Consider the following 27,902-nt stretch of genomic DNA (forward strand, 5'->3'; position numbering starts at 1 on the left):
CTTTAGGTAATAAAGCGAAATTCCCTAGTATAGGAGAAAATTGTTTTTATCACCACACGCCAATATCAGCAAGAATGCAGCATGTGGAATTTTGTTCAAATTTAGCGGGACTTTGGTTGAATACGTAGCTTATAACCGGGTGAAGGATTCAACTGGATAAAACTCCATCGAGGTTTAATTATATATGATTCAAATTTGGCGGATTTTCTCATTATTAACAAGCGACCACTGGGGGAATTTTCCAGTAACAACGCGGGGATCTGCTTTCGATGTTGGCAAACTGACCAAAAAGAAAAGCGGCAAGCAACGGTGACGTTACCAACGAAGACGGGGTCATCCTGAGTACGTGGCGCGCCGAATAGTTAGCAAATATTATATACTAGAATAAATAATTAATGAATGAAAGATGAATTTACTTCTGTGTTATGGATTGCTACTTATTTGGAGCGGCTATGCGAACTCATATTCGATAACAGTTGATGCTCACGCTGAAGAGTGCTTCTTCGACAAGGTGGAATATGGCACTAAAATGGGTTAGTTTTTACTTCAATTTTCTAGATAAATATTATTCCTGCAATTGCAAGTCGTAGAGAAGCATTAATGGACTAAATTTTATTCATAACGTATTGCTGATCCAATTTTACATTAGGTGAAATCATTAATATGCCCAAATTTTATTCGATTTTCGTAGTTGACGGTCTTTCATAACCTTTTAAACTGCGGCGTTATTCATACTTTCAACAACAGTTCTATCATCTCGGTACCCAATTACAGATTTATCGCATATCCACGAAATCCTTTATCGAAATAATGCTGTTCAGTCTCGACACTATGATCAGTTTCAACAGATCTATTCTTTTAAATTATACCACGTTCTATATTCAGTTAATCAACATTTCAATGTTGTTTCTTGTAATGTCTTTGCCGATGACGTGCTCGCTGATCTGCCAATAGCTCAGATATTCAGTAACATTTTTTTCCTTTTTTATATTCAAACATTTAGGTCTCATGTTCGAGACGTCAGAAGGAGGGTTTCTTGATATAGACGTTAGGATCATTGGACCTGATGGAAAAGTCATTCATCAAAGTGAACGAGAGACTAATGGAAAATACACATTCTCAGCCCATACTGCGGGTGTGTATACTTACTGCTTTGGTAATCAGATGAGTACAATGACACCAAAAGTGGTAATGTTCACCATGGATATTGGTGAACCTCCCAAACATGGAGGAGAGGGCGGTGATGCAGAAGGCCAGGAAGGCGATGCATCTAATCATGCAAAATTGGAAGATATGATCCGAGATCTAAGCACCAGTTTAACTGGCGTGAAACATGAACAAGAATATATGCAGGTATACACATTTTCAGCTCTCTAAAATACCATTCCTATGAATAAAATATCTAAACGAGGCAAACTATCTTTAACAGCCAAATTTTATCATGTTTTGATGCAATAGTTTTGAGCAAATTAGAGAATATTCGACATTCTTTGCACATTTACTAGTGATTACGCTGGAATATTTTTAGACTTTTTTAAAGAGTCCACTCAACTTTTCAAAAATTTTGTTATCCAATTTTCATTTGGTGTTAAAAGAAATCATTCGAGCATATAGAAATTAAAAATTCTTTAAATTCTCATTCGATCTGATTTAAAATGTTTCAGGTCCGAGATCGAATTCATCGCGCTATTAATGAAAGTACCAATTCTCGAGTGGTGATGTGGTCCTTCTTTGAAGCACTAGTACTAGTTTGTATGACCCTAGGTCAAGTCTTCTATCTGAAACGTTTCTTTGAAGTCCGACGTGTTGTTTAACAGAGTTTAATAATAGCTATAGTTTGTCCAAACTCATTGTAAGTTTTTTTTTATATGTACAATTAAATTATACTAATCATAATTAGGGTATAATACATCTCTGTTTTCAAACATAAATTTTTGTATTGCATTTTTCTTTCAACTTACAATTATTCTCTCCACTTAGCACTTGTGAATCAGGTGTAAGATATGGTTTACTATAAATCTCAAAAACAGTGTGTAATTTCAAAAACTTAAAATATTTGTATCCACCACTTTTATTTTCAACTCATAAATATTTTGATAAAGCATTGAACATTAATGACCTAACTTATACTCAATAAGAACTAAATTTTAGTATTTTTCTCAACTCACAATGTGAACTATTCAATGGTAGGATCCCAAGGCTTTTCAGGTCTATGTTGGTCCCAAGGATTAGGTTTCTTGTATCTAGTTGGTTCTTTCAATTCAATTCCCCCATTCTCTAATTCTTTAATAAAGGCCTCCATTTTTCCGCCCTTAGTAACTTCTATATGACAACTAACCATAGATATACCGGATTCCAAACATCGCTGCGCCAGCACTCTTCCTAGGTTTATATAGGCTGCAGTATCTGATAACCTTTAAAAAAAAGATTGTCATTAATGCTCAGTGGCCTTCCGCTGCAAGTCGTCAAAGATTAACTGCATAGAAATTGAACTTTGAAACCTGTTGTTTGTTGCTACCACTTTTGTAACAGCCTTAAACAGTGTAGTCAATTTAATAGAATTCATCTCATAATTGAGTATTGAATGGTATTGTCAAACTCAAACCAATTATTTGTGATATTCAGACTTAGCTCTACTCTGCTGGTAAAAAGAAGAAGAAACCTGTAAAGCTGCTTTTTGATTGCCCAATCTTTGGTTGAAACTGTGATAACTGGTCCATTTTCAAAATGATAAATTTCAGCTGCTACGTGACGTGGTGCTTTGGTGACCTTTAACCTGCATTCAGAAACTGATAATGTAGAATTTGTATTTGAAAAAACAGCATTTCTCTGTTAGTATTTTGTTTCTGACAGGCGAAGAGAAAATAGTAAATATGCATGTGTATATTTAGAAAGCAAAGTGCCGATTTTCGGTTCCTTTCAAACATTCACAATCGTTCAAATATTAGCAACGGATGACGTTCGAACATTGTATTTATAGAACAAGTTAATATCGTAATTTTCATGACAACCAATAATAGTAGGTAAATAAATATTGCCATCTTACGTGTGCCAGTATTCTCGAACTTGCCTATCCAAGTGATAACCACTGGGTTTCCGAGCAATTCGAAGTAGTTCTAGGTTTCTTGGATTCCGGTTTTTCACAGCGTTACAATTTTCGATCAACTCTGCATTTCCGTGAATTGTTCTGGAGCTAGCTCTCAACGAGGATTTCACAAACCCCAGTGTTTTTGTTATTCCGTTCATTTTTCACTATCATTCAAGATTATGAAAGATCACACGAAACCAGTACCCACTACTAGCAGTACTAGTGTGGACCGAATATAGGTTAGGTTATGCCGAGTGAAAACCACGGACAAATCAGGAAACAGAGTGTGGCAGGGAGGGGCAGAAAGCCTCATTGGGTTGCGTGTTTTAGCAGAATTTTCAAAATTCGTTCACGGAAGATTGGTAAAAAAGGTTCTACGTCGTTTTAATCGTTGACTAAAAAATATTTTCCGTCAATGTTTTAATTAAAAATCAACTTAGCTTCAACATCTGGAGTAAATCCATTTTGGAATTACTGATTAAATTTTATATTTCAGTAGATAGCACCAAATACACTTAATATTTACCGATTCTCGAGATGATTTGTATTGATGCAAAGAGACATTGTTGTTGATCCACTGACTGTACTCGAAAATCCTGACACTGGCTTATCGCCACGAACGATTTTACATGACGCAATGGAGAATATCACTGGCAGAAAATCTGCGACAATTCTTTAGCCCAAACATGAAACGAAAATGCATTTAAAAATGCGCTGCACTTGCCAGTATCCACGGAGACTACATTTTGACTAACTGATAAAAGTTTAAATTTTTGGCGACTTTAAATCACCACGAACACAAATTGAAGCGGCAAGTTTTGTTTGTTCAAACGTATTTACGACGGGAGTTGACCGAGCATACATCGCGTCAATCCCACCATAAACCGAATTACCAGTACAAACACAAATATAGACGACTACTGTCCACACTTCGTTAATTGCAAAACCGACTAGCATTAACAATTAGAAACCAATACGCGAAGATCGGCCGTGAAATTGGCGGTAAATTACAAAGATGATGGCGATGGTGGCACCTCGGTCATAGTTGTTGATCGTCGATTGTTTACAGTGGGTTTCTTGTATTTGACACCTGTCGAAAACGAATGAGTCGAACGACTCATGTGATTGGTCAATATTCAAAAATAAGTATACTGTGACGCCTCAGCTACAAAAAAGAAGGAACTTCCTGAATGCCACTATCAGTCACCTGCACTTTCTGATCTCACCAAAATCTCTCCGTGTAAAAGATTGCCGATGAATATATGTCACTGTGTTCTAAATAATTTCCACCAAAATTGTGCAAAATCAGATCTGGGAGATGATCAAATATCAAATGGAGATATTTGCATTTATAATATCATTCGCACAAGTAATGTAGCTCGCGTAACAGAAGTCGTAACCTTATCTTCTCCAATCGATTAGTGTTGATCAATTAATAAAGATTTACTAAGTTACTTGTGGGCGTTATTTAGACCAACTTTTATTCATTGTCAACATCAGGCCACGACAGTGTAATTATAGCAATGTTTGTTCTAAGTTAACTACCGTTGCGAAACCTCCGAAACCCCTGGCGTTGCATTTGGAATTGCAGAAACCATGACAGTTTCTGCTCACGCGATACTGATCGTATATTTATTCTCTGCAGTAGTATGACATTTTAAATTAGGTACACAAGAAATGAGTTTGGTTGGTCAGACACTTCCTTCCTAGCTCCGTACCCTGCATGTACGTAAGATAGATCGTTGGAGCCTTGAAAATGATAGTAAACCGAAGACGTGAGCATCAACGGGCTTCTTCGCTCTGACAATCAGCCTTCTCGTTTAGGGATAATCTGATAGGTGTCCGAACTCTGCTAATCAACGACTGATTTAGAGAATGCTCCCCATTTGAGCCGAAAGAGATATCCCATACGAGTATTTGGATTTCTATCAATACTCTTCGCAGTATATCTATCCTGTGTGGAACGCGCGTTCTTCGGAGCTGTTACCATCTATAGCAGAGGATGCGACGCATATACTTTGCATGACGCTTTCCACACGCGCAGTACTTTGGTTACGCCTCGAAATTATCTGCCAGCACTGCATTTAATTTTTAATAGGTAACAGTTGACCAATTTACCCGTTTGTAAGCCACTAACAAAACGTCCAGCCAACGTCCAACAAACTGTTTTCACGAAAATGTATTGAATTTCCGTTACAGACGAGGGGATAAATTGACAGAGCTCAATTAAAGCCAATTGCTACTTGTAGTAAATAAATTATTGCTACTATACTATTCATGACCACACATATCTCGATGCACGAATAAATACACGTAAATATGCGCCCTCGAAATGGCGTAGAAAACTGTTATAGCAATCGAAAGAGTTTTCGTTGCTGTGATATTAGTGTATGTAGTGTATGTATTATACCTATTTGTCAATTAGTTTACTCAAAATACGGGGTGGAGAATATTCAAATTACACGTGTAACGTTATCAGATAAGAAGCAGAAGTTTCTGTAGTCAACATCCCAACAAAATTCAGTACGAAAAAAGAAATCAAAGTAAGTAATCTGACTCCTAATGCGTACTCCGGCGTTTTGACAGCTATAACACGTTCACACGTTCCTCGATCGTCGAAAATGATCACGACGCATAACGGCACATCGCCTACGTAAGTGCGGCCATGCATTTGTTCCCCGATGGAAAGCGCTTTTCTAAAACGTTCAGTGAACAAACGCCAATAAACTTATGAATAAATAGTGTAGCAATGGCAAATTATAGACGGCGTAAGTTTTCGGAATCTTATCAAGAGTTTGGCGATGATATCCGAGGATCGCGACTCGGCTCACCAGAGCAAGGATCGGTAAGATCAGCTGGCAGTAGCAACATCAGCAGCAATACGAATACCAGCAGTAACAACAATGTCGACATTTCGATGGAACTCACCTCTGTTGCAGTCATTCCTGACGGTAAATTGTTGTTTCACTAAGCAGCCGGTATTCAAAATATATATACCAAATTTAACTTTGCATTCATTTGCTACGACAGATACATTTACCGTTGCACAAGCTGTCAACATGCTGGGCTTTGGCAAGTTTCAAGTCAAGTTATCACTTTTTACGGGTCTGTGCTGGATGGCAGATAGCATGGAAATGACTATTCTCAGTATTTTAAGCCCCACACTTCATTGTGAATGGGATATTACGAGGTATCAGCAAGCTCTGACTACGACGGTACGTATCGTTAGATGATTTATTAATAATTTTTTTAATGATATATAAAATTCAATGTCCCGTCAAATAGTGATAATTTAAATGCTTGTACTGTTGTTCAAAAGAAATATTTTTGCTCAGGTAGTTTTTTTGGGCATGATGCTGAGTTCAACGTTCTGGGGAAACCTAAGTGACCGATATGGTAGGAAGCAGGCATTAACGATCTGTGCAGTATTGCTATTTTACTACGGATTCCTCAGTGCATTTGCGCCAAACTTTTTGTGGATTCTTCTACTCCGAGGACTTGTGGGATTCGCAATCGGTTGTGTACCACAGTCGTAAGTCCTATAAAAAACTTATAATTGCGTGTATTAGCTTATTGTGATTTATTTCAGTTTATTTAGATTTTTTTCTTTTTTTTGTCATTTGTTTGCTTTTATGTTTGGCCTACAGCGTTACCTTGTATGCAGAGTTTCTCCCCACAAAGCAAAGAGCCAAATGCGTCGTCCTATTGGATGTGAGTGATGATGCCCATCTTCATTTTATTTGTTTATCATTCATAGAAAACCCTCGTATTCCTGGCTTTACATAAACCATCACAAAAAAAATGCATACAGTACGATTTTCTTTTTGGTAAGATTAGGAGTACTAGTCCTGCATATGGTATAGTGCAGACTTGGGAAAATGTAGCTCTACAGTATCGAAAGATAATGGATTCATTTTGATGAGTTTATATGATATGTCATTTCTCAGTTTGAATTTATTGATAAAACAAAAACAATGTTGGTCAAAAGATAATTTTCAAATTGTGTGTGTAGAAATAGAGGCTATACTATATTCTTGCACCATAAACTGATTCAATTCGGCAGTGACACTGAATTAGAAGCTCTGAAGTTTATCTGTAATTCAAATGTGATAATTCTTTAGTGTTTTTGGGCGCTTGGAGCATGTTTTGAAGTGGTCCTTGCTTTAGCCGTGATGCCGATCCTTGGTTGGAGATGGCTTCTTGTATTGTCTACACTTCCTTTATTTGTGTTTACTCTTATTACACCGGTAAGTCAGATTCAACAACACGTTTTTCTTTGTACATTTATTTTCTAGGTATAAATTTTAACCGTGCATACAAATCATGCACAACATTATCTTCATTAGAACAGTCCTTCATCGTTAAACATAAAATAAAACTTGACTCTAAAGATATTAGTAAATTGCTTAAAAATATATTAGTAGATTGCTTAAAAATAATGTATACTTCGTAAAGGTTCAAATTTTAGATGAAAATGACATATTTATAGCCTTTGGATTTTCACTTCAAGCAAATATTGTTGGAATTGGATCATTCAAATTCAAACTCACCACATACAGGTGTTGTAACATGTATGTTATGTCTTGACAGTGGCTTCCTGAATCAGCAATGTTTGATGCAGCCTCAGGTCGTATGGATAAAGCTTTGTCGACACTAGAGAGAGTGGCTAGAGAAAATGGTAAGCCTATGCCGCTGGGTAGATTGGTCATTGACCGATGTTATCCAAGTGGTCGTGGTAAGCTTCGCGATTTATTATCTTCAGAGATGCGTCAGACTTCTATACTGCTTTGGCTAGTTTGGTGAGTTTAATTATTGAAAAATTTAAGGGTGTTGCAAAATCAAAATAGAAAAACATATACTTGCTCTCTAATCTAATTGAATACACGTTGTAACTCGCATTGTAAATTTGTATCTCAACATTGCAGGATGACCAGTGCCTTCTGCTATTACGGACTGGTACTGATGACCACGGAATTGTTTGGGAGTTTACCAGGTGAATGCGGTACTTGGGGAGCCAAAACAATCACTGAAAAAGACTGCCGTTTACAGTGCCAATTGGAAAGTAGCGATTACATGGATCTTCTTTGGACAACTTTAGCAGAATTCCCTGGCATATTTTGCACGATATTTGCAATCGAAAAGATTGGTAGAAAGGGCACAATGGCTGGGCAATTAGCTGTATTTTCAATGTGTGTTTGCTTGCTCAGCAAGGCGTGCAATCTGAGTCGAACATTTTTGACAATTTTAATATTTCTGGCCAGAGGATTAATCGCAGGAGTATTCCAAGCTGCATATGTATATACTCCTGAGGTTTATCCAACGCATTTACGAAGCGTTGGTGTCGGTGCTTGCAGTGCTATGGCTCGGTTGGGAGCCATGTTGACTCCATATGTAGCACAAGTTGTGCTGCAAAAATCTTTATCCTTTGCAATGGGCGTGTATGCAGTTGCCGCTTTATTAGCAGCTGCGGCGACCCTGGCACTACCTATTGAGACCAAAGGTCGAGGATTACATGAAGGCCCTACTTTTCCAAGTCAAAACTGAGGTAATTATATCCAGAAAAAGGTGCTTAACATTAAAATATTTCACCTGCATTCTTAAAATATCAAATATGCACCCATTATTAATGCATATGCATTATGATTGAAATCAAATTACTGTTGGCAATTTAAAAAGACCTACATGTAGATTAACAAATCTAGATAACAGACAATTTTCTCAGCAGTTGATAACCTCAGGCTAATTGTAGGATGAAACATTTTTTGTACTGAATGATATGAACGTGCGTTTTGAGTCATCCGCATTAAGCAATCCTAATGTGTACATTATCGCAAAGAGTTTTCGTTAACTGCATACATTTATAGGCCATTCTGTATTAGCGGTCAAGTATTAAACGGTGAAATAGGATTGAAATTAGTTGAAATGAATGTTAGTAAATACAATTTATTTATTCATATTATTTTGCAAATTAAAGTAGTCTTTACGCCAAAAAGCAGTGCAGAGATGGAATGGTTTAATTATTTGTACTTAACATTTATACGATTTTTACAAAAGCACATGTCACTTTTTACTACGTGTTTCTTCGAGGCCCATTTATTTATTTATTTATTTAATTATTTATTTATCTATCCAATATGTAGCAGACTACGTCGAACTTTTAAAATTTTATGGCCTATCCTCATATCAAGGTACAAACACCATTGATACTCTTAAAACTGCCAGAACAACCCTTTAAAAAGTACTTGCATGGAGAAATAATCAAAACGCCAAAGCATTTTTATAGAATGACATTGCGTATGCAGCCACCACAAATTTATACATTTTTGATATGTATAAACCGTTCGAAAAAGTGACAATGGCTTTTACTAAAAATTATGAAACTGCTGGAAAGATTTAAGTCACTCTGGTATGATGGTCGATTTTAAATCGTTGGATAAAAACAATAACTTTCAGTATTTTATACAGCGATTAAGACGCACAAAAAACATTTATCAAAATTGTATAATAAATAAATGTGATACCTTAGTAAGCATGAATAGGAACAATAATATCTGAACTTTTTCCACATGTAACTTAATACCAAAATTTACTTAAATAAAAATTTATCGCTTTTTAGCAATCTTTGTAAGTACTTTAACATAAGTTATAAATATGTAACCATATAATATGCAATTGTATAATCTAGCTTTCATAGTGAAATTGTTATTCAGAATATATAACGACAACTTTGGAGGGATATGCGATCCACGCATACCATGTCATGTAGTAAATACCTAAATAAATATGCTATGTATATCTATAATCTTCCAATATGAGATTCCATTGAGATTTATTTATTTTCAATAAGGGTTTGTAGTTGTAGAACCAACTCTCGACTTAGCGCCAGCACTGCACGAGCGTCGTGTCTTTCTGCCATTTCTGTTAAAGCAAGATTAACATATTTGGGCAATGAATATTTGATGAAAACCGCGTCATTGAAATACTGGGCATATTTTCATTTCAACATATACGTGTATGGGGGTTGTACTCACCGTTGAAGAACTTAATAATATCTGTGAAGTCCATAGAATTTGTCAGGATAATATCGCGATAGGTTTGGACGAGAGCCAAAGCTAAGAAAAGAACAAAGTGATTTGATGCGACATATCTTGCTGCCCAAATCACCTCCCATACCATAAATACATCTTCGTATACTAATTCTCTTTTAAAGTCCAAAAGAAACCTGAAAATTACATAAGAAATAGTTTAAAATCCATTTAATGGAAATGCTGACATAGGTATTAATAAGAGTGGGTATGCCATGGCATTGCTTTCAAGCCAGTTATCTTAGAGTGAAATACCTATATAAATCAGCGTTATCAGATGCTAATTGTAGTAGGATTTTGAATCATAACATACCAGCGGTAGCAGAAATAGAAATGAGTATAGTCTCCATGTTGATGCATTAACTCGAAAAGTTCAGCATCCAGAATTTGTATTAGGCTCCGCATGTTAGCAAAGTGAGCATCCATTGCACCACCATGTGGAAAATTGGCAGACATTCGTTCCATGAGATTACAAAAGCAGGCATATGTCTTGGCTTCATCATCAAAAACCACCAGAAGAGGAGCGACAAGATCACACATGCCTTGCATATATCCTGCGTCCAATCTTTCCCACACGTACCTAAGCAATATTGTAAATTTGAGCACAACTTTTATACAAAAAATGCTGCAATGCGATGTAAAATTCCTAATGCCAACAAAGGGAATGTTTTTAGGATAAAGAAAACTTACGTGCACATGATATTACGCAATTTTTCCAAATTATCTGGTGGAACAAAGTACCAATAATTTCGGTCACAGCGCTGCACATCTTTATCTATCCTATGCAAATTTAGAGCAAACAGGTCCAGAAGTTCTTTTGAATAAATCCCGCCTTGAGATGAAACGGGAGAAGTAGGTTCCTCACCGTCTTCAATAGAATCCCCCAAATCACTTTCGTCATCTTGTTCTTCACTAGAGTGACTGTAGTTATCATTCATTATATCATCACTTGTTGAAAACGGTGAAAAAAGCAGTTTAGAAACTCTAATATTAAATATCGTTGTATACCTTTCGCTGGATTCGCTGCTTGGTCTATCTCGTTGTGTGGCAACAGCTTCTGCTGCGAGCCACTCAGACATGGTGGTTTCATAACTTTGTCTCGTACCTTCATCCAAGTCCTGTCTTTCATTCGATGTACTGCCCCATACATAGTGTCCCAATAGATATGGCCAGACTTCGCTTCTCAATTCAGCAGCTACACCTCCATAATAGGCGAGTCTCAGTACTTGCTGACTGTCGGTGACACATCCATCTTGTGACAAAAGCTGCCACCTCTCAACCGTAAGACCTTCTCTATCTTCTGTGCTACCTTCGACAATTTTTCCATTGACCAGTCCTGAGAGGTGTGTGCGTACCTTTAATTAACATGACACTACTATAAGTAATTTAAACCATAATATCTGTGAATTGCTGATAAGTAAGAAGATTATACCAGCAGTATTTTGTTGTTGAAGATCAATATTTTTTAATAATGACACTTATCCATACCGTTGATAAATGGCGACAATAAGCGAGCCAGCCGTAGAATGCTCTAGATATTATCTGACGTTTCATGGTCTGACAAACAAGACGAATTGGATGACCGTTGCTATTTTGCTCTGGTTGTGGGATAGCAGGGCTATCAGGAGGATTGAGGGATTCTGAAGTGTGTGGAGAGTCACTACTGGAAGCTGATGCCGAGGCTGAGGATAAGACTCTCCAATTCTTAGCTACACCGCGCCTGTAGCCTGGATCCATCAGTTCTTGACTCGATACTACACAGTGCATTAGATTCATTGAATCAACAATAATCGCACTAAAAATTTATGTTTCATATTTTTTGCATATTCAATCAAAAATATTTGTAATGATTTAATCAGGTTTTGTTGCCCGAAGATAAATCTGGTTTCAGAACAATTGGATTGAATAGTTTATAGATTTTGCATACTGTTATAGACCACAGGAATTTTTTTAAACATAGAACTAGTTTCTTGAATAATATAACGTAACTTTCTCTCTTAAATGGTACTGATTCACCACGTAACATGAATATTTAAATAGATGTAAATGAAACAATATGTAATTGGTAATGAAGAATAATAATAACAACATACATAAATCCTCTGGGCGAGCTTTACTAATGATCCTAAATACATAATCTATCGCTTCTTGGTATTGATCTGGCATCGGTGCTGGTCGCCTCCGGCTTCTGGGAAACGCTTTACCTTTACCACGTTGTGACCAAAGTGGTGGATCAAGTTGACCCATCGGCAGAAGTCCATTTTCCAAGCAAGATAAGAATGACAGTAAGTGTCCTTGACCTGTAACATCGATCAATTTCATTTTTCATGCATTCATATGTTATGATCATAAACTAGATGACAAGTCAATCTTTTAATAATTTTTTCATTCTACCTGTGGGAAAACAAATTGGGGGTCTCTGCACGCCATCCTGACCTACTAGAACTACCGTACCACCACCTTCACCACCACCTTGTTGATGACAGTGAACGTATACAATGTCTTCCACTCGCAGATTCAGAGCATACTGCCAATATTGAGATTTGTCTTCTTTTCCATCTTTGCCATCACCCCCTCCTCCGATACCACCTGTTTCTGATGAGCAATTACTGACAAATCCATTCATGAGTTGGTTCGGTGTCCACTTAATAACCAAACCTCGAGCGCTTTGGTGTAGGGAAAGATATCCTGGCATTGGATCTGATTGTGGCTGAATTTTCAACAAATTAATATTAGGGCCATATTAATAGTGTCCAGTCTTTAGATGAGAATTCCTCAAGATTGTCTTATTAACATTGTAATAGCACGTACAGTTTCATCTCAAAGATCGTTTGGCAAACAAAACCTGTCTGTATGGCTCTGTAGCCTACGATGATGTGTTATTGATTTCTTCGAAACTGAACATAAGTGAGAAAGCGTCATACGTACTGGATGCACATTGACGTTGTTTTTCCCATAAAGCAGAGTAGCTTTGCTGTTTTGGTGTAGAGATTCAACGTAATCTTTGGCAGATCTGGGCATCTGCCCCAGGGCGTCCTCGGAACTACCTCCAGTATGTAGGCTTCTTCCAAACTTTTGAATGGATAAAAGAATTTGAAAGAATAGAATGGATATAAAAAATTTAAGATATTTCAAAAACAGTCCTTACATATTAAGAAAGTACATTGTTTCGAAAATTGTAAACAGCTATTTCTCAACTGAAATTTTACAAGTTATGACAAAAAAAGTTTTTGCACTACTTTCAAATTGTGATGTATGAAATTTTTCTGCCATCACAAATCATTACTAACTCAATGATAGTGAAAGATCATTGATTATTACAATATTGATTTTGTTATGTAGCTCCTAACTTTACAATGTAGGGATATAGTGATAGGACTATCCACATACTCACATTAAGAGGAGGAGTTGGTTGACAACTAGTAGTACCGGAAGATATTCTGTGTCTTTGAACAAGTTCGTCAGCAGGGGGATCCGTCCAAAAATGATCCTGTGTTTTGGTCTTGGAATAATCCAGGGCACACGGTCCGACTAACAAAGAACTAAGAATGGATCCACAATCTGGATCGGCAACAAGTGAATCCTTCTCATAGTATCGGCTACTATTCTCTACTAAATATGCAATAATCCCTGCAAGCTGTTTTTCGAGCAGTGCCAACCGTATCCATAAATATTTAGGTTGTTGGTGATGTGATTGCGAAATAATACCAGTGGAATTTTTTTTCAATAATGGAGGTGGAAGTGGTTTACTGGTGCTGTCGCCACTACTGGAAGATTTCCTATTTGTTGGATCCACATTTTCCAAGTCTTGAACCATTCTTGAAATGTGATTAGCAGGTGGGAAGCTTTTAGCCACTTTGTGCAACAGTGCTGTAGTAGAACTCGTTTTGAATAATCCCAAAGCACGTCTCCTTAGTCCTTGCGATAGGCATGCCTCTACGGCAGCTAAAGTTATATGGATTGACACGTATTAGGATTGGCAAAAAAATTGGCTCTTTGCATTCATTCTTATTTCAAGTTCTGGGTTCTACAAAAAATAATTTGAAGATAACTCAAATGGGATAAAATTTGAAGGCTAATAATAGTCTTTTGATACAATCAAACTTTCATATACCTATTCGAGCAAAGTTTGAGATCTCCTCATTATTACACCAAGTAGGCGTAATTATATTTCAAAGTCCATTTTAGTAACATCCAAAATTGTAAGTGTTCACAAATACGAAACTAACAATCGTGAATTAGACACCAATATAGTCTGTCATCAAATTTTGGATTAGTTGGCTAATAACTTGGGCAATTAGAGAAACTTTCTTTGGTTTAATACATCAGTTTAGCGTATGCAAGTTTCTAACTATAAACCACAGTTACAAATTACACTTTCTCAACATTTATATATCTATTAAATTTCTGGTGACAGTATTCAGAATGAATATTTTTTGACACTTTGCGTTGGCTGTAATTTAACAAAAAAGATATGATTGTTTTGGTTGTATTAATGATATAGCCCGACACTTAAAATTATTCATTAGAGGAATACTAAACGAATGAATTTAATCAGATATATCAAGTTATTTTGAAGCTTGCAATTTTTTCGCCATCAAAGATGATTTTCGAAGATAGTAATATCCTAAAACCGAAAATAAAAAATATACACTTTCCTGCACTAGAGGACCCTTAAAATTTAATTTTTACTGAAATATTCATCAGCTGTTGTTAGTGAAAATTTCATCATACTTTCAGATTGTCCGGATTTCCAGGCTTTCTTGCAACTCTGCGTATATGCATATGCGTATGCGGGCATCTCGTGTACACAACATTTATATATATCTATACGTATACTCGCCACATAGGGAGGTAATGCTGCTGCTCTCTTCGTGTACGAATTTTCTTGTTACAGCTTCCTCCATAATCTGTTTCACCTCCTTCTTAACATTCCTTATCAATCTCTCCTTAAAATTCTCGTCTGAAATAACATCGACAACATAGATGATACGTTTCCTAACATACGTGTAATCACGCTTGGATAGTGATTTATATAAGCAGTAACGTAATTTACCCATTTCGAAACCGGGGGTGGCGTCGAGGCCCGGCATCAGCTGTATCTAGTTCTGTTCCAAATTCAAGGTGGAGTTCAAAGGGTGGGGCGAATAATCAATACCGAGGTTACGCGCGGTCTTATCACCTGTTACGCACTGCCAGATAAACAAAACTCTACCCCAGACGACATTCACTCCATTTAAACGGGCATTTGTTAGTATAGCAATTTTGCAACACTGACCACGAAAATACTAATTTCAAATCAAATTTGACGCTATCAATGGACCGATATCCCGTCTACTGTCGTATGATAGCGGACGTTCAATGGTTCGCGCGCGCGCGTTCGACACTTCCTAACATTGCGCTACATCCGCATAATCGGGCGAATCGTGCGATACGAGCCTGCGCGTGCATATGCTGGTGCATACGAATTATTATCTTCTTTCGGCGGATTCGGCGTTACCAACGTCGTTGATCCAAACTCGTTTAAATTCTTAGTTGTTGATACCGCCGTCAGATGATTTGGCGGGGAAAAGTGATTTTTGAACAATTTGAATAGAATATCTAGTATTTTATGACTAATCTTCAACTGGGTAAGTTTTAAAAAAGTGCATAAAATGTACTTATTGAGAATTTTAAGGTTAGTCCTGCGATTCAGTTGAAGTCTAAACTGAAAACTATATCTCAGATAAATACGATTTTGCAAAAACTCGCACTGGCAGTGGTATTCGCCAGCTGTAATACCTAGACGTCATTCATACAACGTGGACTGTAGCTATATTCTTCAATCAACGCGTTGACGGAAGAAGTTAAAGGTGGGTGACCCTTGGGAAAATTTTCGTGATAAGAACTTCCATGGATCATAAGAAGTCGCTGCAATCATCGTTGACTGAAGAAGACTGTTAGAAAGACGGTTACGATAGCATGGACTGGTATACATATGTCTTCAGTCAACGATGATGGTGTTTTGTGTGCTTACGGGCTTGCATTTTAAACGGCTCCCGCCGATAAAAAAGCTACCGCAGAGTATTGGTCCAAAAGATTCCAGAAATAACCATCTTGAACTTCTTCCATCGACGACCCAAAGGCTGGCAATACTGATTCCATAAGCCATAGGCGTAGAAGGACTTGTAAGTCTGGTTAAATCCACCTGCGCTCGAAATACATAACAACAAAAAAGTGTCATGGCGTCCAAGGCCCATGTGGACAACACGGTGAATGAACGCCGACTAAGACCGATTTATGGTAAGTAATTCCATGATTTCAGTGAATTTGTGCTTATTAAATATACCTTGAAACAGTAGTGTTGATTAGGTGGCAATATGACCAAGTTGTTCGTAAGGTTATGTAATTCAATTGTGTCCTTTGCTCAACATAGACTGGCTGGATCATGGAAATAATAAAAAAGCTCTTCAAGAAGCCGAAAAGGTGCTTAAAAAACAGCCGAGTAATCAATGCGCCAGAGTCCTCAAGGCACTGGCTTTACTTCGTCTTGGCAAGGAAGATAATTGCCAGATGATAATGGAAGAAGTACGTGCTGAGGTTCCCTGCGATGATTCTACCCTTCAGGCCATGAGTATCTGTTATCGGGAAATACATAAACGTACGTTACAATCATCTTTCTACCCCCGATAATAATAAACATGATAGATTGCGCATCACAGTGCTTACAGAGTGCTGTTACGCCGTAGTTGGATTTCATATGTTTTACAAAACACATCACATATCATTTATTATATTATACTGTTAATATAACGATGCTGACTTGAAATGTATGTTTATCGCTGATTTGCGTCTAAAATTGAATCAACTTTTTTCAAGGTTGAATTAAAGTTTTTAACACTATTTATCCTCAACGTAATTTTGGATCACATTATCTACAATCAGTCAATTATTAAAATACAGTCTATCTAAGACACCCGAACAACTTTAATTGATATTAGATTATTGAGATAAAAGTGCAGGCAATGACTATCAGTGCCTTGCAGTACTTACCTGTGAAACAACTTGAGTAATTGGTTTTCATAAGATTTAAAAAATTTGAGGGTTCATTAATTTTGAAAACACTGTAACTTACTTGAGAAACAAGAGACCAAGCAGGAAATCTTAAAGATAATCAATTCTACTATATTTTATTTTCAAGATCCTCATCTAACATACTTATATTCTAATTAATGCACAATATGCTCTAATTAAAAAAATACCAGTACCGAAGCTGCTATCATGTTCGGAGGAATGGATGTAATATTCATTGTAACTCTTGTCAATAGCGGATAAAATCAGTGAGTTGTACGAAGCAGCAGTCAAAGCAGATCCAACCAACGAAGAACTTCTTACGCATCTATTTATGTCCTACGTGCGTCTATGTGATTTTAAAAAACAACAGCAAACAGCGGTTGCTCTTTACAAGCTGAAGCCCAGGAATCCTTATTATTTTTGGGCTGTGATGAGCGTAGTAATGCAAGCTATGCAAGCTGATGAAAGGTTGGCAAAAGCTGTTGTACTACCACTTGCTGAGAGAATGGTAAGACGTTTTTCATTCTAAGGGAACTAGGATGTTGTATTTTTTTTTCAGATCAATTCGTTCGGTATATTTTCACCCATATTGGGATCAAAAATGTATTAAATCTGCTGTCAAAAATTTGAGGTAGTCACAAATTTGCAAATGTATGAATTTAATATCAGCTGGCTCTTAAAAACATATATTATTAAACCCAATACAACTCTACTTTGCTGTTAGAAATTTTTTTTTTACTATAGGTTCAGAACAATTACGCGATATGTCAATATTTTATAGAATAATTCAATGAATGTAAAAGATTTCATATCTTCCATTCGATCAAGTAAACACTAAGCTAAATCATTGGAGAACAGGTATTGAAAATGGTGAATGAAGGCAGAATTGAAGCAGAACAAGAAGTTCATTTGTACCTTATGGTGTTGGAACTTCAAGGAAAAGAGGAGGCAATTATGGAGGTTTTAACAGGACCTCTTGCCTTCCGTTTATCATCTCTCCCTCAACGACGAGCCACACTTATGTTGCAGTTGCATCGATACTCGGAAGCAGCTAGTACCTTTAAAGAACTGATGCATGAAGAGTAAGTGACCCCTAAGTGCTAGACAAAAGTATATAAAAAAATTTAGTCATTATTAAACAACGTTAATTAAAATGATTATTTTTGTACATTGTATAGTATACTTTTAAGATATTAGGTTAATATGCTTAAAATTTGACTGTAAGTTTGTATACAAAATTATCTGATGTAACGCTTGTCTAATTTCTTACAAATGTATTATTGATAGCATTGACAACTGGACCTATTATCGTGACTACTTAGCAGCTGCACTAAAATCAGAAACACCACAAAAGTGCTTGGATCTTTTAAACGAGATTATTGCAACAAAGGGTGAGAAAGCAAGAGCTCCTCGACTTGCCCGTTTTGAACTGCTGAAACATGCACGCTTATTAAAAATTGAGCTGAACTCGCTTGATTCTACACAACTGATGCACCAATATTTTACGCAGTTCGGGGAGAAAGGATGTGTAGTTGGAGACTTGAAATTGTACTTACACCTTCTAAAGCCAGATGAACGACTGCATTTAATTAAAAAGGTTTATAATCAACAGTGCTATGCTACCAACAATTGCATTTGTAAAATTCTAAGAAAAATATATTATTTTTATCAGCTTGAGCAAGACGTGGCTGTTGGTGCCGATGATTATCCTACTACCATAGGACAGATGCAAAGACACATTCATTTAGAGCAATTACGACGCATATGTGGCCTACATCATTCTCCTACGACTAGTATAGAAGAGAGAATCAGTTTGGCAGATCGTCTATGTGACCTTCATAAAAAGGGAAATGCACTTTGTCCTGCAAGCGATCGATTGCCAACTGACTTCTGTCCTGCTGATGCATATGGTCTTTTGGCCACTCACTTGTTTCATCAGCTTTGGGTTGAAACGCAAGAAGCGTTGTACCTTTACAGGTAAAATACAGTACCATACATATAGGCAATTTATATCACAGATTGTCCGTATAGCTGGCAGCATAACACATTTCCAGTTTATAAAACTTTTTCCTCACTGGATGCCACTGTTATCTGCGTGTTACTACAGCAATTTAGGTGCAAAAAAAAATTTATAGAAGCACCCCAGGATTTCTGACTTTTTCTGAAATGGTTATGTTTTAGGGCAATGGCACTACTAGAGCAAAGTCTTGTGTCAAGTCCTTCCAACTTTCACACAAAAATTTTACTGGTACGAATTTATCTTGAAGCTGGTCTTGTTGGGGCAGCTAATCATATATTCGCGTTACTAGACGTCAAACATATACAGTTGGATTCATTGGGGCACCTGCATGCCCCACTTCTTGCACCCTTGGGACATTTATCACAGGCATCTTCAACTCTCGATCATGCTGCAAAGTTCTTCGTAACAAATTACAAAGATGTATAAATTTCAAATATCTCAATGCAATTTGAAGCAGGAGTTTTCAATGTAATCGAATAATTGCACAACGCTCATCACTTTGTGTTTTTTGCGAACAATATTAGTTTCAAACGCGGTTCAATACATTCAATTCACTTATTTACATACGCCAATCCAATTGTTATTTTTCCGCACTCCCTACAATTATTAAAAGTTAGGATATACCTCTTTTATTTGGGAACCCCTGCTCTAAGGAAATTGCTACACAAATGAATGCAAAGATAAGTCATATATATGAATCTAAATGAATTTCCAGAGCGCAGACCATTTAACATTTGCTTATAAGTATGGCAGTTTCGTAAAAATCCAAGAGTTTGTGGAACTAAGGAAACGATTGGATAATTCATTACATTTTGCGATGACAACTGTGGATAAAATGTTACTCGAGCTTAGTTGGTGCGATAGTCCTAATATCCTCTCCGTCATGCTCACTTCTATGCGGATACAACCCCATGAAGATTCAATTAGATGGAACCTCATCAGAGACAATAGAGACCTTGAGGTAAATTATTGTTGCATATTAAGTAACTTATATATTATTGAACACATGGGAATATTGGCAATATACATTTGAGTGTAATAAACTGTATTGGATGTAGTGCGTGAAACGATTGTTCCATTTTGTTTATAAATCATGTTGTCTGTGTGGAAATAGGTGGTTGTTGGATGGGAGCCTTTAGATAGCTATGAGAAAGACCCTCGTTTTCGAGAAGAGACTGTATCCTGTATGCTGGTATTACTTTCTGCTCGCAATTTACTATTGCGGATAGTCGCAGCAGCAGCTGAAACTGAATCATCGCCACTTTTAGCTCAACTGGGTACTGAGCTTGAGAAGTTGCAACAAGAACGTATTCCTGAGGTTTTAGGTCATTTACAAGATCGGGGAAGCAGTGCACAGAGCATTTTGGTACCTTTAGATGCGATAGAGCGTTTGAAAGAAGCTCATGAGTCGGAACAATTGAAAATCATTGCACGACTTGCAAAGTGTCTATCACGCTCTTCGTCTCCTGATTCTCAGTGCCTACAGGACTTGGATGCAACCCCAGGCCTTCGAACTCTTCCAATGCCGTGTCAACAAACTCCAGCTTCATACAAACGATTTCTTATGAGAGCAGTGACATGTGGTGAAACACTCGCATTGATTGGGGCTGTATGCTGTGGTTATACCACATCTCAAACTCCATCCTCAAATAAAAAAAATAATAAAAAGTCGGGCAAAAAAATCAAATCACCTCAGCCTGATCAATTAACGGTAAGCAGTCATTCTTATTGTCTCCTTTTGAAATGTTTCGGATGAGTGGTCATAATGTGATGTTAAATATTCCTTTTCAAAAGCAATTTTGAATGTCTCAGGGCACCAATTTTCTATCTTTAGCTCTTAAAGTAGACAGCCAAAGTATGGACTTTCGTAATAATTTAAAAGGCTCTTATTGCTGACCACATAAATAATTGAAAGATTCTTGATAATGTGCAATTTATCAGTTATACTTATGGACAAAAAACAAATAGACTATAGCGTAGGGATACATACTGTATTATTCAAATATAACAATACCTAGTTTATAATTATAAGGCAAGGATTTAAATTGCTAGCACAATATTTTTCAATTGATTTTATGCACAGTACCGTTTGTCATATGATAAAGATAAAGAAATTACATATGCACAGAACTTTGTTCCATTCCGTTTTCATACTTGACTGAACCCAGAATGTGTCATGTATAAATTTGGTCAAGGGAGATATTTACTGACAATTACTTGCTCAAAGTAATATGCCTATAATTTCAGTACTTATCCAAACTGATGTTAACTATACGCAACAGAGCCACAAGCACAAAACCCAAAGTTTTTGTCAGCATTACCGACGTAGCACTATCACCCCATATGCTATTGATGTGTTCCTCGTGAGAATCTGCGACTTACAGCCGTTTTAAACTGGCCCATCCTGTAGCATTTAATCACTAAAGACAGCCGGCGAGTGCATGATAGTTAAATGAGAATCCCCTAGCTCTGTTCTCATTCTGGTCTCAGCCGTCAAATGCTACTAGATTGGTCAATTTTAAACGGTTATAATTCGTAAACGACAAATATCCTGTAAGAAAAAAAACGTTTCAGTTGCAGTGTTCACATGAAATACATTGGTAGTCTACGAGGCAATAGTTTTGGATCACCCTGTATATGTAACATGATCACAATCCAAACCGAATACTTGAAAATTAATCTCATTGACGAGAATACAATTCTCCAGAATGAAAATGGCATAAAAAAATATTTATATTCACTACTGTGTTGGGAGCAAGAAAATATTCCTGCATTTCTATTGTCACCTAATTTTTACTTTTCAGGATGGTTGGAAAGACATAGGAAACTTACTAGTGGAAAGAGCTAGTGTATTGGATTCAGTTCTTTCAATGTTAGAAAAGGTACAATTGCAAACAGGGCTGGATTCTGAAGAAGCCGTAACAGCAACTGTGGTACAACGTAGTCAAGAAAGCATCGCACAAAGTTCTAGGGAGATTAAGTCTCGTGTGCAGTTAACTATAAAACTATTAAATAGCCTGAATAGTTGAAAATATTAGAAAAACGTCTGTACAAAGATCATCCATCAATTCGTTCACTGGTCTGAGAGTGCCATCTTGTTATTTATGTACATAAGGCTTCGCCACAGCAAACCAATACCCATGAGATTATATCTGTCGTAGGCATCTAATAAAATCAGGCATTTAATTAAAAGCCTAGTCATCTAATTAAATGCCGGCATTTAATGAAAATCGTATTGATGTCTTTCATTTACCATTATCTGTCTAGGGATTAACTTAAATGCCGGCATCTAATTGAATGCCAGCCGGATCTTCAGGCAAATAATAAAAAAAGCAAATGTATATCCACGCACGATCCGCCCGTGTTTACCACGCATGTTCACCTAGCGACAGTTTGAAAACAAATATTATGCCCAATTAATTCAAATAGAAGCAGTCGGTCAGTAACCGTGATTGAGTATACAGATTCGCCAATTTATAAATGATTGGAAATTCTTGAAAATGGAGAGAAGTGGTGTTTGTGAAGAAACATTTTTGCAAAAAATCAAGCATATCATGGATTTCAATAATGGAAAAAGAGTGATGTGGGATTGTGAGCACTTTGAAAAAGTGAAAACGATTTTGAGTAGACCGGAAGCGAAAGCAGATATGTCTCACTACTACTACTTCAAGAAATATGAATTGTTGCAAATCGGGTCTGTGAGTAGTATTGTCTTGAAGCGGAGTAGCGAGAGTGACGATTTAGTCTATATGGTTCCAGTAGAAGGTTATTTCGAGAAATTGTTAGAAGCTCACAATCAAACTGGCCATGGAGGTCGAGATAAGATGCTGTACTACATGAAACAAAAATGGCGCATCCCCAAGAGTGCATGTGAGATATTTATTAGTTGTTGTGAGACATGCAATCGAAAAAAGTCAACGGCAAGAAAGGGCGTAGTTGTCAACCCAATTTTTTCCTGGGGGTTCAACACTCGCGGTAAGGTCGACTTGATTGATTTCCAGTCATGCCCCGATGGAGAATACAAGTGGCTTATGAACTACCAGGACCACGCTACAAAATTTATACATCTACGTCCTTTACAATCCAAACACGCGGCTAATGTAGCAGAAGAATTGTCAAAAATTTTCTTCACGTTTGGAGCTCCAGCTATCTTACAGAGCGATAATGGCCGAGAATTCGCTGCAAATGTTGTCAGAGAACTTGTTTCTCTTTGGCCGAGCTGCAAGATGGTTCACGGTCGTCCCAGACATCCACAAACACAAGGAAGTGTGGAACGAGCCAACGCTGATGTAGAAAATATGTTGCGAGCGTGGATGATTGATAATAAATCGAATGAATGGGCAAGAGGCTGTTACGAAGTGCAGGTAAAATATTCTTACTTTATTATTATTAATTATTACGAAAAATATTCTTACTTTTTAGTGGCTGAAAAACACTTCGAAACACCGGGTAATTAACAGGACGCCTTATGAAGCTATGTTCGAACCTATAAAAAATGGCGTGGCGAGTTTTAATTTGCCCCGCGACGTTATCGCCAATTTAAATACGGAAGAAGACTTGGAAAACGCTCTCCGATTGCTCAGCGATTCGGATCAACAACAGCAACACCAAGATAATCCAACGGTACTGAGTACACAGGAAAAAACCCAGGAGCATATTTGTATTGTTTGTGAATCTGGTGTATCACTTGAAAACGCAGTGACATGTCATGAATGTGATCTGGAAACGCACATTAATTGTGGGACCTTGGCCGATCAAGATACATTTTTTTGCTCGTTATGCTCAAGAAAAAAACATATCCATGATGTACAGGAAGATTGCCATAGGAGGCAGAAATTGGCAGCAAATAAAATGGTGACATTTTCTACTGAGAAATTTCCAGAATTGGCTGCTGGAGATTGCATTACACTAGCAGTTCCAACTGTAGATGAGCCCCCCTTGACTTCAGCAGAATCCTGGGCGTTGTTCTAGATAAACAAAATGAAGTATATCAAATCGGAACTAAGGCAGGAATAATAAAGGGTTGGTTTTCTCGACAGGAGATATAGAAATCAGGAGCCAGTATGATTACTCTTCTGGATGTTCGGAGAGATAATTTTCTTACCCTTAGAGAAGCAGCGGCGGCGCAATCAAAATGCGAGGGCCAAGGTTACAAAAAATTTAACTGCAAAGTGACAAAAGAGCAATGTTCGACAAAGCGGTGTTCTTGCTTCAAAGCCAATATGAAATGCGGATCTCGGTGCCACAATTCTAATCCTTGTGCGAATAAAGACTGTTAACTACATTTTTTTTCTAAATGAATTATAACAAATTTTCAAATGATTTATATAATATTATTATGTTATATGATTTTCTAGCTGACTATAATAGTTTAATAAATATGACGCGTTGATATATTTCATGGATATACATTTGCTTTTTTTATTATTTGCCTGGAGATCCGGCCGGCATTCAATTAGATGCCGGCATTTAAGTAAATCCCTAGGCAGATAATGGTAAATGAAAGACATCAATACGATTTTCATTAAATGCCGGCATTTATTTAGATGACTAGGCTTTTAATTAAATGCCCGATTTTATTAGATGCCTACGACATATCTATAATAAAACGATGTCCCTCCCCAATTGCTGATTATAGCTTAGTCACAAATTAATACATCAAGCTCATGCCGTAGGTGGATTATGATATATATGTACGGCGATGGTCTGTTGAAGCAGGTCTTTGCACTGCAGGGTACGAGGCCAACTAACAGCTTTTAAAGCAATGAACAGATTTACCTTGCATAGCTAGGAAGCCCCGCTCAAGAGATCCTCGTAATATTTACTTGTGAATATTTACTAATGTTCTTATCTAACATAATTACTGTGAAGTGCATATCCGGCAGGTCTGGAAAAGTGTTTCATGACGTGGACTGGACCGGGCAACTGCTCTGACTACTGAGCTACCCAGGCCGCTGCCGAAACACTTTTCCAAACTGCTATCTGACTAGCCGAGAAATGCCATGTTACATTACATATTTTGATTTTATTTGACGAATTGTGTTTATTACAGTATGTGACGTTAAAATTCTCCATAAATTGACATGACTCACAAAAATTTTGCGCAAAACTTTTGTATTATATCAATGTAAATTATATAGAAATACAAGTTTTTACACAAAATTGTTACTGCACTCGTAGAGTCACTGTACTGTTGGAGTTCCACTGCAATATTATTCGTGTCACTACCGATGTACTACACTATAATAATTCAGCATTATCGAATTACACGTTAAAGAAAAGTACTTTCAAAAAAAAAATAACAATAATAAAAGCCGATCTGCTGGTATATTATTATCCATTGTGCTACAGATGTATGCGACTTTTTCCCGAAGCATGATTGTTGCATTACCACTATCACATTTGGTAAAAGTATTGATTAATACTGATGGATTAGTCTCTAATCATTAATACTGTTGAAATCCTCACTACCCTTCAAACTTATTACGCTAGTGGATTTCACTACTCCACATTATTTGCAACCAGTAGTAATTCCGCATACAGAAGTTTTTACTACAGAAACAAAAGAATAAAATATACATATCAATGAGTTTTATGTGTCATATCAAAAAATAATCTTTTAAATTATTGAGTAATGCTAATGAAATTTACGTTTAAATGAACTTATTTCCTGTGAAATAGTTCAACTGAAACTCATTTCATACATAAACTAATGAATGTAAAGATTAACGTAAAATCAACCTCCGTTCTCTGCGGTGGAGTGACAAAATACATTCGACTTTTGTAATAGATGGGTACATTGAAGAATACAACATAATTTGTTTGTATATCCATCTTCTTCATCTTTTGGACATGATAAATGATTTCATTTTGTTTTAATAGCCAAATTATTAATCCCGTATAAGCTGATGATCGTTATAGATAGGTCATACCATTGCAAAAATTTTATTTAGATTTTGAGCCTCGCAACTGATTGAATGACTTAAAAAACTACATTGAATATGATTGCCTCACGTTCTTGCATGTCATTTTTAGCAACAGTCGTTTGTCGCATCACCCTCATCACATATATGCTGAAATAAGTCCAACTGCCATACCATACTTTGATCCTAAGAACATATCTTCTGTTACGGTATTACGTATTCCATGTAGTGATCTGAAACTAATTTAGGAAGAAATTCAACTAGTTATTTACAAATCATGACTGTTTAGCAAAAAATGGTCTTGTTTGCAGTGAAGTATCATATAAATGAGGAATTTTCTCATCTTATTTTCGCTTAGAACAATCGCATGAGCTCCTTATCTTTCTTTGTGACTTGGTGCATACTTTAGTAGACTAACCCTTAAAAACTGTTGCATTAAAGTTGGACATTGATATATCGAAGAAAATTTATTATACGTTAACAAGACACATTAACGTACGTTTAACAGTGTACAAATTGCAATCATCATTATTATTTCATGCTATACATAAATTTAAGACTTGGTATATTTTTTGATTATTGGTGAAGATAAATTTACTGCATTTGGAAACCTTTTCAAACACATTTGATGCTTGGAATAAAAAATGAACTATGTGGTGTTTCTTAGCACTCTTTTGAAATACATCGTTTATGTTATATGGGTTCGTGTGTATAGTACAAGTATATAATATAATACAAGTACATGCATATATGCACGTCGTGCATAAAAATTGATCTTATATCGAATTATTCCACTTTGCCTCATCACGACTATTCATGCATACTTCGCGTAGTGTGATGATCTGTCTCAGTTGATGATTCCAAGTTTGACACACATACAAAAGTGGCAATTGCGTTTATATTATCGTTTTATACTAAACCATTTTCTTTAAAACTAAAAAGTACCACGATAGCTTCGCGTTTGAAATAGTGCCTAACAAATTACAGGTGCACGTCAGGCAGTGGAATGGCACTAATCAATAAATAATATTGAAATTATGGCTAATTATGTACATTATACAAGACTATTGGGATAGAGTTCTGGATATATTAGCGTAAATTAAAGTGATTGCTGTTTCATAAAACAATCATGAGTGTAATATTGTTTGTTTTATTTTACATTAAAACTAGTTGTTGATCATTGATTCGTTTACACATTTGTAAACTTATTAGAAAAAAATTATGTACATTCTTAAGCTGGTGCTCAACTGATGAACTTTTTTCCAAATCACCCGAGAACTTTATTAGTGGAATTGATTTACGACAAAGTTTCACCTGAAGATTCTAATATTTGACAGATTGACAGCTGTGAATTTCGTATTGAAATTCCCCATACCAGAGAATTCGTGTCAACTTTAATGAAGATTGTACACAATTAAATAAATTTCTGTCATTTTGCTTGTTATAGTTTTTACATCTTTTTTTATATAGAATTCGGGTAGATATAATACTGGCAAAATAATTGCACGCAGACTTTCCATTTAGCTTAAGGCACAATATTAAAAGCCAAGAACTCATAAAGGCTTAGCTTATTATTAGTATAAAATACTCCATTTTCTTCCTTCAACTCCTATTCGACCAATTCAATTAGTAACTCATATTTTGGAAAAAAGATGCTTTTTCATAGTCTATCGTACTAACAATCAAATTGATTTCGTATTGAATATTTACACATTTGATTTTTTTCTCGTCTG

General features: G+C 36.5%; 6 protein-coding genes across 9 annotated transcripts; 4 read left to right on the forward strand and 2 right to left on the reverse strand.

The window, feature by feature from the left end:
* Nucleotides 1-290: 290 nt before the first annotated feature.
* On the forward strand, nucleotides 291-1,931 carry LOC107226119 (transmembrane emp24 domain-containing protein 2). Its single transcript, XM_015666817.2, has 3 exons — nucleotides 291-533; nucleotides 1,004-1,353; nucleotides 1,665-1,931. The coding sequence occupies exons 1-3, from the start codon at nucleotides 407-409 to the stop codon at nucleotides 1,812-1,814; spliced, it is 627 nt and encodes a 208-aa protein (XP_015522303.1). The 5' UTR covers nucleotides 291-406; the 3' UTR covers nucleotides 1,815-1,931.
* A 122-nt stretch (nucleotides 1,932-2,053) lies between these two features.
* Nucleotides 2,054-3,456, reverse strand: LOC107226097 (39S ribosomal protein L18, mitochondrial). Its single transcript, XM_015666781.2, has 3 exons — nucleotides 3,047-3,456; nucleotides 2,663-2,776; nucleotides 2,054-2,414 (listed from the first exon to the last, which is right to left on the reverse strand). The coding sequence occupies exons 1-3, from the start codon at nucleotides 3,244-3,246 to the stop codon at nucleotides 2,177-2,179; spliced, it is 552 nt and encodes a 183-aa protein (XP_015522267.1). The 5' UTR covers nucleotides 3,247-3,456; the 3' UTR covers nucleotides 2,054-2,176.
* Nucleotides 3,457-4,826: 1,370 nt separating this feature from the next.
* Nucleotides 4,827-9,900, forward strand: LOC107226124 (synaptic vesicle 2-related protein). Its single transcript, XM_015666823.2, has 7 exons — nucleotides 4,827-6,039; nucleotides 6,119-6,303; nucleotides 6,424-6,620; nucleotides 6,736-6,799; nucleotides 7,210-7,335; nucleotides 7,679-7,887; nucleotides 8,014-9,900. The coding sequence occupies exons 1-7, from the start codon at nucleotides 5,838-5,840 to the stop codon at nucleotides 8,630-8,632; spliced, it is 1,602 nt and encodes a 533-aa protein (XP_015522309.1). The 5' UTR covers nucleotides 4,827-5,837; the 3' UTR covers nucleotides 8,633-9,900.
* Nucleotides 8,861-15,559, reverse strand: LOC107226122 (small G protein signaling modulator 1). 3 transcript variants are annotated; one of them, XM_015666822.2, is made up of 12 exons: nucleotides 15,230-15,559; nucleotides 15,017-15,136; nucleotides 13,568-14,118; nucleotides 13,102-13,245; nucleotides 12,568-12,883; nucleotides 12,267-12,473; nucleotides 11,662-11,927; nucleotides 11,182-11,528; nucleotides 10,864-11,085; nucleotides 10,487-10,753; nucleotides 10,120-10,310; nucleotides 8,861-10,006 (listed from the first exon to the last, which is right to left on the reverse strand). In XM_015666822.2, the coding sequence occupies exons 1-12, from the start codon at nucleotides 15,264-15,266 to the stop codon at nucleotides 9,918-9,920; spliced, it is 2,757 nt and encodes a 918-aa protein (XP_015522308.1). In that variant the 5' UTR covers nucleotides 15,267-15,559; the 3' UTR covers nucleotides 8,861-9,917. The 3 variants fall into 3 exon arrangements, with proteins under 3 accessions (XP_015522308.1, XP_015522306.1, XP_046591438.1); XM_015666820.2 differs by having other exon boundaries at nucleotides 10,864-11,094; nucleotides 15,230-15,558; XM_046735482.1 differs by having other exon boundaries at nucleotides 10,864-11,094; nucleotides 14,908-15,136; nucleotides 15,230-15,558.
* A 557-nt stretch (nucleotides 15,560-16,116) lies between these two features.
* LOC107226135 (N-alpha-acetyltransferase 25, NatB auxiliary subunit) lies at nucleotides 16,117-27,809 on the forward strand. Of its 2 annotated transcripts, XR_006903552.1 has the most exons (11): nucleotides 16,117-16,455; nucleotides 16,589-16,813; nucleotides 17,481-17,734; nucleotides 18,085-18,308; nucleotides 18,514-18,823; nucleotides 18,899-19,203; nucleotides 19,408-19,666; nucleotides 19,962-20,207; nucleotides 20,361-20,957; nucleotides 22,051-23,610; nucleotides 23,669-27,809. XR_006903552.1 is itself a non-coding variant. In XM_015666838.2 (10 exons), exons 1-10 carry the CDS (start codon nucleotides 16,395-16,397, stop codon nucleotides 22,273-22,275), a joined length of 2,706 nt encoding a protein of 901 aa, XP_015522324.1. In that variant the 5' UTR covers nucleotides 16,117-16,394; the 3' UTR covers nucleotides 22,276-27,809. The 2 variants fall into 2 exon arrangements, 1 of the variants encoding a protein (XP_015522324.1); XM_015666838.2 differs by having other exon boundaries at nucleotides 22,051-27,809.
* Nucleotides 22,747-24,217, forward strand: LOC107226092 (KRAB-A domain-containing protein 2-like). The gene is made up of 2 exons (XM_015666778.2): nucleotides 22,747-23,610; nucleotides 23,669-24,217. Exons 1-2 carry the CDS (start codon nucleotides 22,747-22,749, stop codon nucleotides 24,215-24,217), a joined length of 1,413 nt encoding a protein of 470 aa, XP_015522264.2.
* Nucleotides 27,810-27,902: the final 93 nt, after the last annotated feature.

This window comes from Neodiprion lecontei, chromosome 3, assembly GCF_021901455.1.
Source record: "Neodiprion lecontei isolate iyNeoLeco1 chromosome 3, iyNeoLeco1.1, whole genome shotgun sequence".
Taxonomy (NCBI): Eukaryota; Metazoa; Arthropoda; class Insecta; order Hymenoptera; family Diprionidae; genus Neodiprion; species Neodiprion lecontei.